This window comes from Muntiacus reevesi, chromosome 14 (genome assembly GCF_963930625.1).
Source record: "Muntiacus reevesi chromosome 14, mMunRee1.1, whole genome shotgun sequence".
NCBI classification, from domain to species: Eukaryota; Metazoa; Chordata; class Mammalia; order Artiodactyla; family Cervidae; genus Muntiacus; species Muntiacus reevesi.
The window spans coordinates 34030159-34044670 of NC_089262.1; the positions used below are offsets into that span (position 1 = coordinate 34030159).

Sequence of the window (14512 nt, forward strand, 5' to 3'; positions counted from 1 at the left end):
TAAAATTTAGTTTTTCTTCTAAAAATGAGTACATCAATATAATATCTCTTAACAAATGTATTCTAGCTCAAAAACCCTATATATGAAAAATGAACTGACGAATTAGGTAAAAGATGACAGTAGGTGAATAAACATTTACTTATTAGAAACTGCAAAAAAAAGCAGGGGGATGGTTCTTCTGGCACATGATTTATTATTTAACTCTGTAAGTAGGAATTTCCAACAGCTATTTAGAAAGCAAAGGGAAACAACATAGGTTGATGGCTATACTCCCTGTTGTGAAAAGATACACATTCTCCAAGAGGCTATTACTGCGAAATTATCTCAGAAAGAAGTAAATTAAGAATGTAAAATTCATTTAAATTTTTATATCGGCAGTGTTAGTTTTGGCTAACTTCATATGATGCTGTCATAACACTCACTTGATGGTGCAGATTCACTTTCACTATTATGTCTAGAGCTTGTTGACTCCGAGTTCAAACTTAGGGTGCTTGGGACAGATGAGAGTTCATTACAGAGTTGTTCTACATCATCTGGAACCACTGGCCACAGATGTTTACGACTGTGCCTTACAGCATCCCAGTTGTGACATTTTAGAATATCACAGCCTTGCTTGGTTTTGGCTATGAGCCCAAGAACATATACACAAGTCCTGTAAGTAAAAAGTGAAGTAATGACAGTTTAATTTCAAACTGAGATTTCTTAAAGCAACCATAAAATATTAGTTTGCTATATGTACATTTGCATTTTATTTAATAAGCTATTAAAAATAACATGAAAATCTTCCTAATAAAGCTATTAATTACAAGGAAATAATTTCAAAGAATTATAATCAAATAAAAAACATATGTATACACATACACTAGCTTTTCTGAAATAAATTCATAATATTTAGGCTAATGGTATACTGGACTATTTGGACACATGCTAAACTCTCACTGTTTACTTGCAAGGTAAATGTCAATACTATAATACTAAAAAATAAAGTAATATTAAACAAGGAACTCCATAAGAGGTTTAATCTAATGCACTGAAAAACTATAATCATACACTATTTTTCTCACATCCACATGTGAACAACAGTACATCCAACAGAGATTTCTGAGTTAGATCACACACCCTCTGACTGAAAGAACTTCACACTGCTTTGCGAGTCTCAGTATGTCTGGAATCACATTCTCTTCTTGTAGCAGATTGAGACCCCAATTAGATGAGCCAATATTTCCCTGAAAGAAAGAAAATCACATGACAAATACATTTACGAGAGTAACTCTTAAGAGATTTGAAGAGCTAACCACATTTGTAAGAAAGAACTGTGAGAGAAAACCTCACATAAGGAACTTTAGGAATTAAAGTTCCATTTGTCTTATCAAGGGGCTTCCCTGGTGGCTCAGATGGTAAAGCGTCTGCCTGCAATGCGGGAGACTCAGGTTCGACCCCTGGGTCAGGAAGATCCCCTGGAGAAGGAAATGGCAACCCACTCCAGTACTCTTGTCTGGAAAATTCCATGGACAGAGGAGCCTGGTAGGCTACAGTCCATGGGGTTGCAGAGTCAGACACAACTGAGCAACTTCACTTTACTTTTGTCTTGGGGTTGCAGAGTCAGACACGACTGAGCAACTTCACTTTACTTTTGTCTTATCAAGAAAAACAATAGTTTAATTATTTACTTTTTAATATTTAAGTGGGCAGAAACAATCTTGGCTTTAGAATACTAATCTAAGAACAAATTCCAAACAAAATAATTTTTATTTAATATCAATGGGAAAATGAGTAAAAATCTAAAAGTTTAGAAGATTTCATAGAAGTGTTTATTACAAACCAAGGCCCAAAGAGATGCTTTCAGTTTTTTAATTTCTTCCCATTTATCCAAATCTGGTGTACGAACATTGTGACAGAGTTCCGTAATAATATTCTGGAGAAGGAAAAAAAAATGCCATATGATTTAACAATACATTTTTAACATATTTTCTTATTGTATATTAAAATCTATTTAAGGTTTATATTTAGTAATTTCTATATATTTAGAATCTTAAAATAATTTTATGCAAAATTTCTTAAGAAGCAGCATTAGGACATGGGCTCTGAGCTCATATACTAGAGTTGGAACTTATTAGGCAAGTGGCTTTCAGCATGTTACTCTATCTCCCCATGCTTTGATTTCCTGAACTCTAAAACAGGGATAATAATAGCCTCTGTTTCATAAAGTTTAATGATTTAATGAATTATTACATATAAAGTTTAACAAAGTACTTAGGACTTAGTATTATAAAATGTTAGCCATTAATTATCATTATTTCTTTTAGAAAGAAAATAATAAATTAACTAGATCTTCTCATACTATGGAGGTAATGACACTGAGAAAATCATTTAAATTTTCAGCAAATTAAAAAAAATTAATATAAAGATACACACCTCAATAATCTTCATGGATAATATAAAAATACATGAAATTATGGAATATATTTACATAAAACTTTTGCTCTTGAGATGAATACTGATATGAAAAGGAACTGAACATCTAGGTTACTACTGTTAAGAAACACACACAAATACTTCTGTAACTATTCCTAAAATAAGAAAATGGTTATACTTATTGAAAAGACCTAGTAGCAAGACATATTCCCAGTCAAAATTTGATGTGCATGCTATACTCAAAGAACAGCTGGTTGCCTAAGCCTTCAAGATTTCATGAAGTATATGAGAGAAGTTAGATACTAACAAATAGCAGCTGATACTTTCAGTTTGTTACTCACCAAAGGTAACTGAGTATGTTTCAGGTTCAGTTTAACTTTCCAATGAGAGGAATGAAGAAATTCAATTTTTCAGCATGTTTTTTTTTACTAAGAAGATGAACTTTCCCAACAAACTAGAAAGGAAAAGATCTCGGAGCTTGACTGGGTTACTTATTCTACATAGCAAATTACATATGCAAAAGATTGTAAGTCAGGGAAACGTATGCAAGCCTGTTTATTTGTGTAAGGACTGCAAGCACAGAATGCCAAAGTCAGTTACAAGATGGAGCTTTAAAAGCAATTATACCACTGACTTTAAGGCTGTTGAGAAGTTTTTGCAAAGATAACACTTTAGTAATATTAACTTTTTTCTATTACTGTAGCTATTTAAAATAAGCAAACTATGTTTTTACCTGTACTTCCAATAAATGACAGCCTGTTTTATGGTGTACCAGTTGTCCATAAAGATGTACAGGTAGGTAGACATGAGGACGCTGTAATCTAGTATGATAAAAATGACTGATAAACTTACTGGCTCATTGTAAACATACTAATTTACAAAATGACTTAAAATATGAGATAAACAGACAATCACTCAGCATGAATAAAAATATGGAGGTGGAAAGGCATTAGAATTCTTCTAGAAAAATAATAGTTTAGCTGGTTTCAGAGTAACGGTAAGAGACCTAAGACCAGAAAGACAGACGAGGGCTAGAACATGAAAGGATCTAAACGCTCTACAAGTCAGGGAATGCAAGTTATGAATGCCACTGAAATTTTGTACTTTCAGTGCTGTGCTTTAAAAAGACTTTTCCTATGTCAGTGTAAGAATATCCAAGTACTCAGAAAACTTTAAAAAACAATGATTTATAACAACATGATTTAAAATTTTATGTTTGAGTACTAGCAATAAATTATTCCATTAACTGGACTATACCTTTGGTTACTCCGACGAACATAGTTGTCACCATCAATTGGCTTCCGGTAAGTGGTAAGTGCTTCATTAAGCTGTTCTTCAATCAAGTCAACATATTTTGAATTATATTCCTGGAAAATAATATTGTTTAAATTATATATATTACCATAACAACATTTACTAAATCTCTAATATGTTAGTTACCTAGCAAATCTTGGAAGCACAAATAAAAAAGAATGAACATATTTTTCTTTGTTCAGGAAACTTGAGAAATTCTTGAAGAGCATATATATAACAAGCTATTATGAATGCAAAAATGTTCTACCATATCCATAAACTTTCTGTTTATACTCTTTTCCCATTTTCAATTAATATTTTGGGGTCCAAATAATTAAGTTAAAATTTTTGTTTTTCATCTTATTTGAATTCCTTTCCTCACTAAAAACAAACAAAAAAAAGTTTCTTAATATTAAATCCTGAAGATATTTCACTAGGAATTTTAAAAGGAAATTAACTGAGTTCTATCATTTTAGAACCTTTTGGTGAAAAATAGTATCTCTTTCTTCAATGATTTAAATCAGGTCAAATGTAAAAAATATTTCCAATTAAAACCTGGAAAACTTCTAGTCAAATAATTTAAACTGAGACAGTCAATCACACTACCATCTTCATTGCAAAAGATCTCCACTTCAAACTGTTCAGAAGAAATTGGTAGAACCTCTGAAAAGCAATTTGCCAGTACTTATCCAAATTTTAAATTAATATACTTTTTGACTCAACAATTATACTTTAGAAATTTGTTCAACAAATATATTTGCACAAGTACGCAAAGAATGCAAGAATATAAAGCAAATGCTGTTTACAAAACTAAAAAGCTAGAAACAATCTCAGTGCCCAAAATACAAGAGTGATAATAAGAATTAGGGTACAGTCATATAATTTACTATGTAGCCACTGAAGAGAATTAGATAGCTCTAAATGCACAGCTCTGGAAAGATATCTCACATATACTGCTAAAGAAAAAAATTAAATACAGTCCTATTTACAGTTGTGAATGAATTCATCTGTATTTTTAATTGAAGAATATATACTTATAGATGTACAAAACATCTTTAAATGTATACAAAATGTTAACAAACATTACCTTCATAAAAGACAGTAAGGGGGCAGGGAGATATTTTTCATTTTAAACCATTTTATACTACTTCAGTTTGATGAGTTACCTTAACTCCCTACTTAGAGACTCTAAAAACTTACTTTTCCTGCTTTTCTTTTAGATTTTTTACTGTGCAAAAGTAATGTTAATAGTCTAATTATATTATCAGCAAACCAAATTATTACTACTGCTATAACACTACCATAATTTCCTCTAGACATGAAAATCTCAGTACAAAGATACAAATTAAGGCAAGTATTTTGAGCTTTATGCAGGAATAGTTACATTCATGTGGTACTGTCTGGCTAGTCTTTTTTTGACCAGTGGTAACCATGTGGAACACGCTAGCAAAGGTCAGGGGTATGGTCTGTAACGATGAAATGCAGTGAGTTTCTGGTGTGGATCATCTTGAGGATTCTGCCTCAAGGAGGCAGAGAGGGACAAGACCCCAAATGTGGGTATACCTCTAGATACTAGGAGGTACTGTAAGTAAGAGAATCACAGATGAGAGATCTCCAGAGTGAAGTCTGAGGAATTTATGAACAAGAACCCTGAGTAAAAAGAAAAATCAACATTTGAAATCTGCCCTCCCCAAAGCTAATAGCCCCAGGTAACAACTGCATCAGCTGGGTAAGACTGTCCATGAATTCTCATCCCTTCCTCCATCTCTTCCTCCTGCTCTAAAGCTGGAGAGGCCCTAAATCTGCAGCTGGTAAATGGAGAGGAGATAAACAATAAAAAGTGATGAAATGAACCATACCCCCTCTTTTATCGCAGGTTTCTAAGTCTGTACAGAGCCTGGGCTAGGAAAGAAAGTTTTAAATCAAATGAGTGGATTCTCAGTATGATTCTGGTCTGAATGTTTTATTACCTAGAAAAAGAGTGCCAACTTTATCATGGCATGCTACAAACTACTGGGAGAAAATCAAACACAGAGGAAACAGCATCAGGGCTCTGGAATCAAAAAGTGCCCCTGGCTCTGTTATTTTCAAGCTTTGTGACCTAGGATAAATTAGGTTACTCAGCTTCTACATTTTCCTTCACAAAACAAAAATAATAGGAAACATTTCACAGAGATGCTGTGAGGATTAAATAAGGTAATACTTGAAAAGCACTAAGTTTAATGGTAGGCAATCACTGTTCACTAATTAATTTCCCATTCGCTAATTCATTTGTGAGATAAATTGTCTTTGTTTTTACACCTTCCATTTACTGGCTAAACTCACTATAGCTGCAAGTTAGCATCTGTTTGCAACTTTCTACTGAAATTGCTCTGGCAAAATTCACCAATGACCTGTCACATTCAACAGTGTTTTTTCTAGAGTTTACCTTATCTGACCTCTCTCAAGAATATATACCACTGGTCTCTCCTTCCTGAAGCATCCGTTAGTGAAATCATTCTGATAGTTTTTCCTCAGTATCCCCATCCTTTTGTTCCCCTCTGCAGAGTGTTCTCTAGGGAGCAATTTCCAGTTTTATTTTTTTTGTTCTTTACGTTTCCCTTGGTGATCTCACTCAATTCAAATTTCAACTACTACTATTCACTGACAACTCCCAAACTGCCATCTTCAGGTCCAGATCCACATTTCCAAGTATTTTCTGGATATCATCACTGGCCATCCCATAGGCAATAGCAGTTCAATTTATTCAAAATTTAGTATCCTCAATCTTGCAAATCACAATCTCTTAATGATGAGCCATTATTTACTCAGGCATTCAAATCAGAAACCATAAGAGTCACAAGTAGTCCTCATTTATTATATCCAATCAATTTATGAATTCTGTCCATCTTATTTTAAAAATGCCCAGAAAATGTATCCCTATCAAATCTCACCACCACTGAAGTTCATGCTCTTACCAATTTTGCTTCTAAACTAGTCTCAGTATTCCTAGATATTTTCACTTTTTTTTTTAAAGTGAGGATAATCTTCTGTTTAGGGAATGAAACTATTACGTCTTTATTTCAGTTTTCCAATTCACCAATTACTGAAAGACTCCATGCCTGAAGTTGTATGCTTTACAGTTACAGTATTTCTTTTCCATCCAGTTTTATTGAGAGAAAATTGACATCCAGCAGTGTGTACATCCAGCATAATGATTTGACTTACACACATCTGAAATGACTATCACAATAAGTTTAGTGAACATACATTATTTTATATAGATACAAAACTAAAGAAATAAAATATTTTCCCTTGTGATAAGAACTCTCAGGATTTACTCAACAACTTTCATATATAACATTCAACAAAGCTAATTATATTTATCAAGCTTTATATTATATCCCTAGTACTTATTATAAGTATATAAATGGAAGTTTGTCTCTTTTGACTGACTTCATCCAATTTCCTCTACCCCCACATTCCACCTCTGGTAACTATAACTATAGCTTCATTATTTTTTTTAAATGAGACTATCTTATGAAATATGGTTCAACACAGACATTATAAACAATGATCTGAATTCAACAGAAGACTATCTGGGAATCATTTATGTTAGGACTGATTATTCTATGAGCTTCTAAGATGCTTTGATGATTTATAATGCTTCAAGTTAACTGAAGCCACAGTGATGACCAGCTAAAGAAAAGCTAAAGAGATAACCAATACCTTCAAACTAGCCCCTTCTTCCTAGATTTCCCTATTATGTACAATAGCAAGAAGTTTGCTCTCAGATTTATGAAAAGTCTACCCTAAAATGAAGTTTAATAATTAGATTATTATATCTGCTTGGTAGAACTGTTTTATAATCTTCAGTTAGGAAAACTGTTTCAGTTCAAAAGGGCTGTAAAAGGAACCCAAAATAAAAGAAATGATGATGGTAAATAGGGTTGACAAATGATGCAGTAGATTAAAACTGAAAGAAAAATTTCAACAGAAAACAAACAAAATCAACAGTTCACACTATAAATTAACTGTAGCTTAAAAAATGGATAAGTATGAATATAAATAAGTAACAGAATTTTAAGACCTGACTTCATATGAATATTTAAATATTTAACTTTAATTTCAAAATCCTCAAATTTATTTTCCAAAATAAAAACATATAAACTGAAACTTATTCAACAGAAAATTACCTTGTGCCACTTTTCCAACTGTTTTGTTACATAACCCCTTTCATTCAAATAGGAAAACCCTTTTGGAATGGAGAGAAATCTGTAAAGTGCAACAGGCAACAGTTTAACATTGGGTCTCACAAAAAACTGTTTAAGAAGCTAACGTATCTCAAACCAAATACACTTAAGCCCAAGGACTTTAAGAACAGTGCCTTAAAGAAGTCAATTATAATTTCAAATACAAATAGTTTTATAATCTTTGCAAAAAACATGAATCCAATCACAGTAAAGAAAATGTTATGAAAAGAATGAGGACACACAGAAATGAAAAAGAAACACTATGGAAAACAATGACAGGCCAGAGTCTCAGTACTAAAGGAGGCCCGACATTCTGAAACAGGCCTCTGTTCAGAAGTTAAGAGCTAAACTCTTTACAGTGCTTCCTTTACAGATTTGAAGCCAGCTTTAATACACACTGCCAGAGAGCACACAAAAGAAAACGTAACTACAGGAAAAATTTTCTTAAAATTTACCTCAGGAGGAGAAGCAAACCCTTGTCCCCAAGGTGAGATAAAGCTGGCTTCATCTGAATAAGTGCATGAAGATTGGCCTAAAATAAATAATTATTAGGCAAATTAATAACTGCATGAAGATAGTAAATTCTCTACTTCCAAAACCACTATATTACATACACTATAATTTCACACAGTTTTCTATCAAGTTTGAATATTTTCATAAAAACTCACATCTAAGTATTTTATCATAAGATAATGAAACTTTACCTTGTCTTCACATGCTTCATCAAGAATATCAAGGGCCTCAGAAGAAATCGTTTTGTTTTTATCATGCAGCTGGGTCACAAGTAATTCAATTCCCCAATTATTGAAGAATTCAACATTAGCTCTCAATAATACTCTTAAATGTTTTGTTGCATACAGTCTGCAGGCCTATAAAGATAAATGAGAACATTAAAAAAAAAAAAAACCAAACCAACCACCACCATCAAACTTCACTATAGACAGTCCATCTGATTTTGTTTTAGAATAGTTTTACACTTGAAAAGGGCAGAAAGACTAGAATTGACAGTTTGAGCCCTTGATACAAACATGTTTTTTAGTCCCAGTATAATAAGATACTGTATCTATCTGGCTGCTTCAAAGCATTTCTCTAGATATAAAAATATGGGTACTGTAGTTGAGTTCTTTGAACAAACTAAAATTTAAAAATAAACTCAAATTCCTTCCCATAGTCTTAAAATGTATAATTTTATGAGGCTAAAGTTTATAAAATACTGAACTAACTAGTTATGAATTTATAGTTCTACTGCCTATGTTATACTCACATCAGTGGCTGCTGTTAAGATTTTGGAAAGGATGACCCTGGCCAAACCATCTCTGCTATAGTCCAAGCTTGAAACAGTCAGTTTTAGCAAGTGATCTTGGTTTTTCAAGGAGCAAAGGTTAAGTAAACTAAAAAAATGATGAAAATAATAAAGGTTACTAGAAATTACTGTACTGATTCATTAATTCAACAAATATTTTAAACTTCCTAATAAGCATTTCTAAAAGAAAGCAGTTAAGAAATATTTCATTCTTAAAAAAGCATCAGAGCATCAAGACAACTCTAATTAAAATTTTTTTGTATTTTAACAAAACTTTTTGCCTTTTTATACTATTTGTGGGGTTCTCAAGGCAAGAATACTGAAGTGGTTTGCCATTCCCTTCTCCAGTGGACATTTTTTCAGAACTCTTCATGACCATCTTGGGTGGCCCTACATGGCATGGCTCATAGTTTCACCAAGTTAGACAAGGCTGTGGTCCATGTGATTAGTTTGGTTAGTTTCCTGTGATTGTGGTTTTCATTCTATCTGCTCTCTGACAGATGAGGATTAGAGGCTTGAGGATGCTTCCTGATGGGAGGGACTGGCTGTGGGGAAAATTGGATCTTGCTCTGGTGGCAAGGCCAAGCTTAGTAAATTTTGAATCCAGTTTTCTGCTGATGGGTGCGGCTGTGTTCCTTCCCTAATCGTTTGGTCTGAGGCAAAACTATGGTAGGGGTAATAGCAGTAATGGTGACCTCCTTCAAAAAGACTTATGCCAGCAGGCTCTCAGGACTGTTGTAGTAAGTGTCCCTGACCCTGCAGCAGGCCACTGTCAACCCATGCTTCCACCAGAGACTCCAGGACACTCACAGGCAAGTCTCTTGGACTGCAAGAAGATCAAACCATCAATCCTAAAGGAAATCAACCCTGAATATTTATTCATTGGAAGGAGTGGTGCGGAAGCTGAAGCTCCAATACTTTGGCCCCCTGATGAGAAAAGCTGACTCATTAGAGAAGACTTTGATTTTGGGAAAGATTGAAGGCAGGAGAAGAAGGGGACAACAGAGGACAAGATGGTTGGATGCCATCACTGACTCAATGGACATGAGTTTGAAGAAGCTCTGGGAGATGGAGGACTGGGAAGCCTGGCACGCTACAGTCCATGGGGTCACAAAGAGATAGACATGACTGAGCGATTGAACAACAGCAATAAAACTTACCAAATACAGGTGCACAGACTAAAAAGCATAGCCTTTCTGATCACATTAAAAATAAAGTTTAGGTATACATTGAGACAGAATCTAGGAATGCTCACCATTGAAATACGCTGCATTTTTCCAGCATTTTGACGCCATGAGGGTGGCAAGAAAGTGTTCCAATAAATAAAAAGTAGTGTTGACTAAGAGTAGTCAATAAACCATTATTTTGAAGACTTCTTTCAGGTTTCATTCCAGAAGAGGCATTGAGCCACTGAACAATATCCTTTACTAGATCTTCTAAGTATCCCTGCCCATCCTAAAAGCAAATACATTATGATATTGCTAGAAAAGCAGTTAGTGTCTACAACTAGAAAAATCAACTCAATTAATCAAGTCCAAAACATTTAATAATAATGAAGTTACTAATAACAGACATTAATCTCTGAGTATCTGTTCTTTTTAATCCCATTCAATACAATGCTGCATGAGATGGTATTACTTTCCATTTTACCAAAAGAAAATCAGGTCTTCTAGAAGGCAAATAACTTGCCCAAAGTCATATAAATAGCTAGTGACTAAGGATAAAAATCTAGGTCTAGGCTCATTCTATGTCTCTAAATATAGCTTATACATATTCAAAAATAAAAGGAAGGGGGAAAATTCAGTGAAAAACATGTGCTCTGGAAAATACTGAAAGTGTCTATTACCTCTTCAGACTCAAGAAGAAATTCTGTAAACTGACAACCCACAACTGTGAGCTGCTTGGACTTGGCAAAATCCAGATCCAGATTGGCATATAACTTACTACTGGGCTTGTAAAAATAAAGTAGTCTTCTTACAAACCTAAGATTAAAATAAAAAATCAGCAACAAAGTAATAAACCAAACAGTTATTTTAAAATCTTAACCATAGCTTTTGAATATGTTTTGGGTTTAAACCATTGGGGTAAATGGCAAGAAATTTAATAAACACATTTGGTACATTCTACACATGCACACACACACACATGAATAATTCCCTTCATTATAAAAAATATCTTCATGAAATAAGAATTCTATGGTGAGATGCCTGATAGAAAATAGTGGAGAAGAAATATGCTAGCAGGAAAAATGCAAACATAACAATTCCAGAAGATACACAGTTGGATAAATATGATGAAACCACCTGGATATAAATTTTCATTCTTCTTTTTCTTTTTGACAAGTATCCATTTTATTTTAATGTTAGATCTCTTTTTTTTAACCTTATTTTAATCTTGAATATATAAATTTTCTTCTACTATATTTTATGAATTTATACTAGATAACTGCACACAATATGTTACTATACTATGATTTTGTCAGTTTTTCACAATTAGGCAAAAAGTCAACCATAAAAGCTTCAGGTAAAATTTAAACAACTGAATTTATAAAGCAACGGATGCTATTTTCATGTTATAATTTTCAACATTATGTTCTAAGCTTCCATTTAATTTAGTTCAATTTAATTTCTACACTATTATCCAATCTAATAAAGATGCCAGACTCAGGAGTTGGATAAACAAAGTTGAATGAGACTTCATATCTGTTCTCACAAGTCTGAAAAGTCAGTGCTATGCTTCTTTATCCCAACGTAATTTATATGCTCTATACATTTCTCAAAATGTGAAGAGATGATAATAATCAATAATAATACCAATGATATGAACTTCTCAAAAACATGAAGTAAAAGCTCTCTTACTCAAAGATATCAACACTGGTGGTTGGGTAATCTAAACTCAGAAGGAGTAAAAATGAATGGGGTAGTAGAAAACAGCATAATACCCTTTTAAGTACTGTATATGCTATAAACATAAACTGTTTTATGGAAGGTGTGGCTGGTTAAGGGCAGCGTTAAGAGGAAGAAGAATGAATAACCCTCCAAAGTCACATGTGAAAGAAATCAGAATATTTAAAATGCCCATCTCTTTGAGAGGGAGATATTATGCTCTTAATATATCATTTGCATATGTTAGGGGTCAGGATTAGTACATGGCTGATACTCTTGATTTGAGAAAACTTTTATCTTAAGTACTTCATTTGTTCCAAAACTAAAACCAGAATGTAAATAACCAGAAAAAAATTAGTTGATGCTTTTTGGTTATAAAACACAAGCTATGTATAAAAATATATATATAGTATGTACCTACTGAATACCAACAATTAAAAAGTAAGAATGTATGTTTAAAACATCAATTATTACTTTTAACAGTTATCAGACATAATTCAAATTTAAGTTCTTTACATTTAAATGCAAAACAGTTCTTACATACCTGTGCAACTGTTCATCTTTATAGTTTCTTAGATTTACATTTGGCCACTAGAAAAACATAATATGTTATATTACGGACTTATTAATTCCTAAACATATAATTATGATAAATTGCAAGGAATAATAAAATGAAAACAATCAAGCCATTACCAAGAAGTATCCTATCATACCTTAAGAATGGTCCCAATAAGATTCCAATTCCATTCAAGATTCTCTTTATGTTGAAGGACTTGGCTATCTCTAAGGTTCATTAGAAGAGCTTCCTCTGTATCCTAAATCACCAGAAAATAATAAGAAAAATTAAGAAAAACTGGCCTTACATCAAATGACAGTTGAAATTTTAAAAACAAAAAGAAAAATTTTTCATTTAAGGAGAATTATCAAGGTTCTTTAAAAAGTTTAAAAACTCAGCTCAACTGCCCAGTCATTATAACTTAGAAGCTTTTTGAAAATCCATATGCATCAATAAAACTGCTAACTCAAGCATGTATATACCTACTAAAATACAGTGGTTAAGAATTAGGAAATTAAAGTAAAAATCACATCTTCTGCATCAGTACCTTAAGAACAAATATATCTTTCTGAGCTCGGAGATATTGATCCCGTTTCTGATGTGTTGCAATTGCTTTCTGAATAATGTGATCTAAATGAAGGCTATAAGGTTTAGGTCCTCGTTTTTTCATTTCATGGAAGCGTTTTAAACAGTTCAAAGCTGCACTGGCTCGCCTAAATGAGGGGAAAAATTCAATTAACACTGTAGGAGGGATAGCATAATTTTAAAGAGATCACTTTGGTAAATTATTCTATTGAAACTTACATAAATGCAGGCTAGACACTGTTACTAAGAAGTAAATGATTTAATCAAATTTGGAACCACAAAGAAAAAAAAAAAAGAACACTGCTGATTTGTATGAAGAAACACTAATTATTCCGATTCAACAAAACATATTAATTTTTTCTTACAGTGGTGGTGGTACAGTTGTATGTTAGTTTTAAGAACTCCCTCCTCAAGGTCCAAACTGAAGTTTTACATATTTTCTTATTTTAAAACTCTGCTTTTCACATTTAAGGCCTTGATCCATATGAAGCTGATTTTTGTTTAAGGTATGAGGTTGGATAACCAATGATTCCAATATTAACTGAACAGTCTGTATTTTCCCTACTAATCTGCAACTGTAAATGGAATCCTTTTAAAAATTATTTTTAATTCCCTTCTTGTGATATGTAAAAAGTACAGTTTTCAAGAATTTGGTGGCAGTCAAGTCTCAACTTCAGAAATTGTAATAAATACAAACTGGATTCTAAATGTAAAAACCTTGAGATGTGCCCAGATTGGCAAGTACTTATCAGTAAAGACAGCTTACCAAGCTCAAAAAAAAAATTCTATTATTATTATTGGAATTTTGAAGGTAAATTTGAATTCCTGATGAATGCTAAAATCCATGGCCATAAGCTGACTCAGAGAGTTCAGGTCTACCAGGTTTTGAGAAAGTACATTTTTCCATGAAGAAACTACTAAAATAAGAGCTGAATGCCACCAATACCAATGTAAGCCTGAAGTCAGAACTGATGATCCCTAATGCTCTGTTTATAATACAGCTTCAATCTGTTAAATAATAGTATTCTCATTGGTAGATTTTAAATTAATAAAAAAATACTATTTATTTATAGTGAGGCCCTTATGTGTACTCTTAAGTTAATAAAGCTAACTAAACTTATGAGAATTATAGTATAACTTAACAAAAATTCCTTTGAAGAACATTTTAAAACTTCATGAAAAAAAAAAGAAACCTAAATATATAAAATTTTTCTGATCATAAGAGGAAAAAAAAAAAAAGACA

The 14512-nt window shown here is 32.7% G+C and overlaps 1 protein-coding gene across 5 annotated transcripts in view; it reads right to left on the bottom strand.

The window, feature by feature from the left end:
• Nucleotides 1-14512, bottom strand: part of RICTOR (RPTOR independent companion of MTOR complex 2) — a 118909-nt gene that overhangs the window by 22889 nt on the left and 81508 nt on the right. For all 5 annotated transcript variants that reach the window (XM_065905123.1, XM_065905121.1, XM_065905119.1 and 2 more), the window contains 14 exons: nt 13232-13397; nt 12842-12943; nt 12673-12719; nt 11090-11225; nt 10499-10698; nt 9205-9331; nt 8645-8809; nt 8396-8472; nt 7884-7962; nt 3673-3782; nt 3149-3236; nt 1823-1915; nt 1120-1226; nt 423-652 (listed from right to left, as the gene is read on the bottom strand). In XM_065905123.1, coding sequence (XP_065761195.1) covers nt 423-652; nt 1120-1226; nt 1823-1915; nt 3149-3236; nt 3673-3782; nt 7884-7962; nt 8396-8472; nt 8645-8809; nt 9205-9331; nt 10499-10698; nt 11090-11225; nt 12673-12719; nt 12842-12943; nt 13232-13397 — 1727 coding nt within the window. The remainder of the gene's footprint in view (nt 1-422; nt 653-1119; nt 1227-1822; nt 1916-3148; nt 3237-3672; nt 3783-7883; nt 7963-8395; nt 8473-8644; nt 8810-9204; nt 9332-10498; nt 10699-11089; nt 11226-12672; nt 12720-12841; nt 12944-13231; nt 13398-14512) is intronic.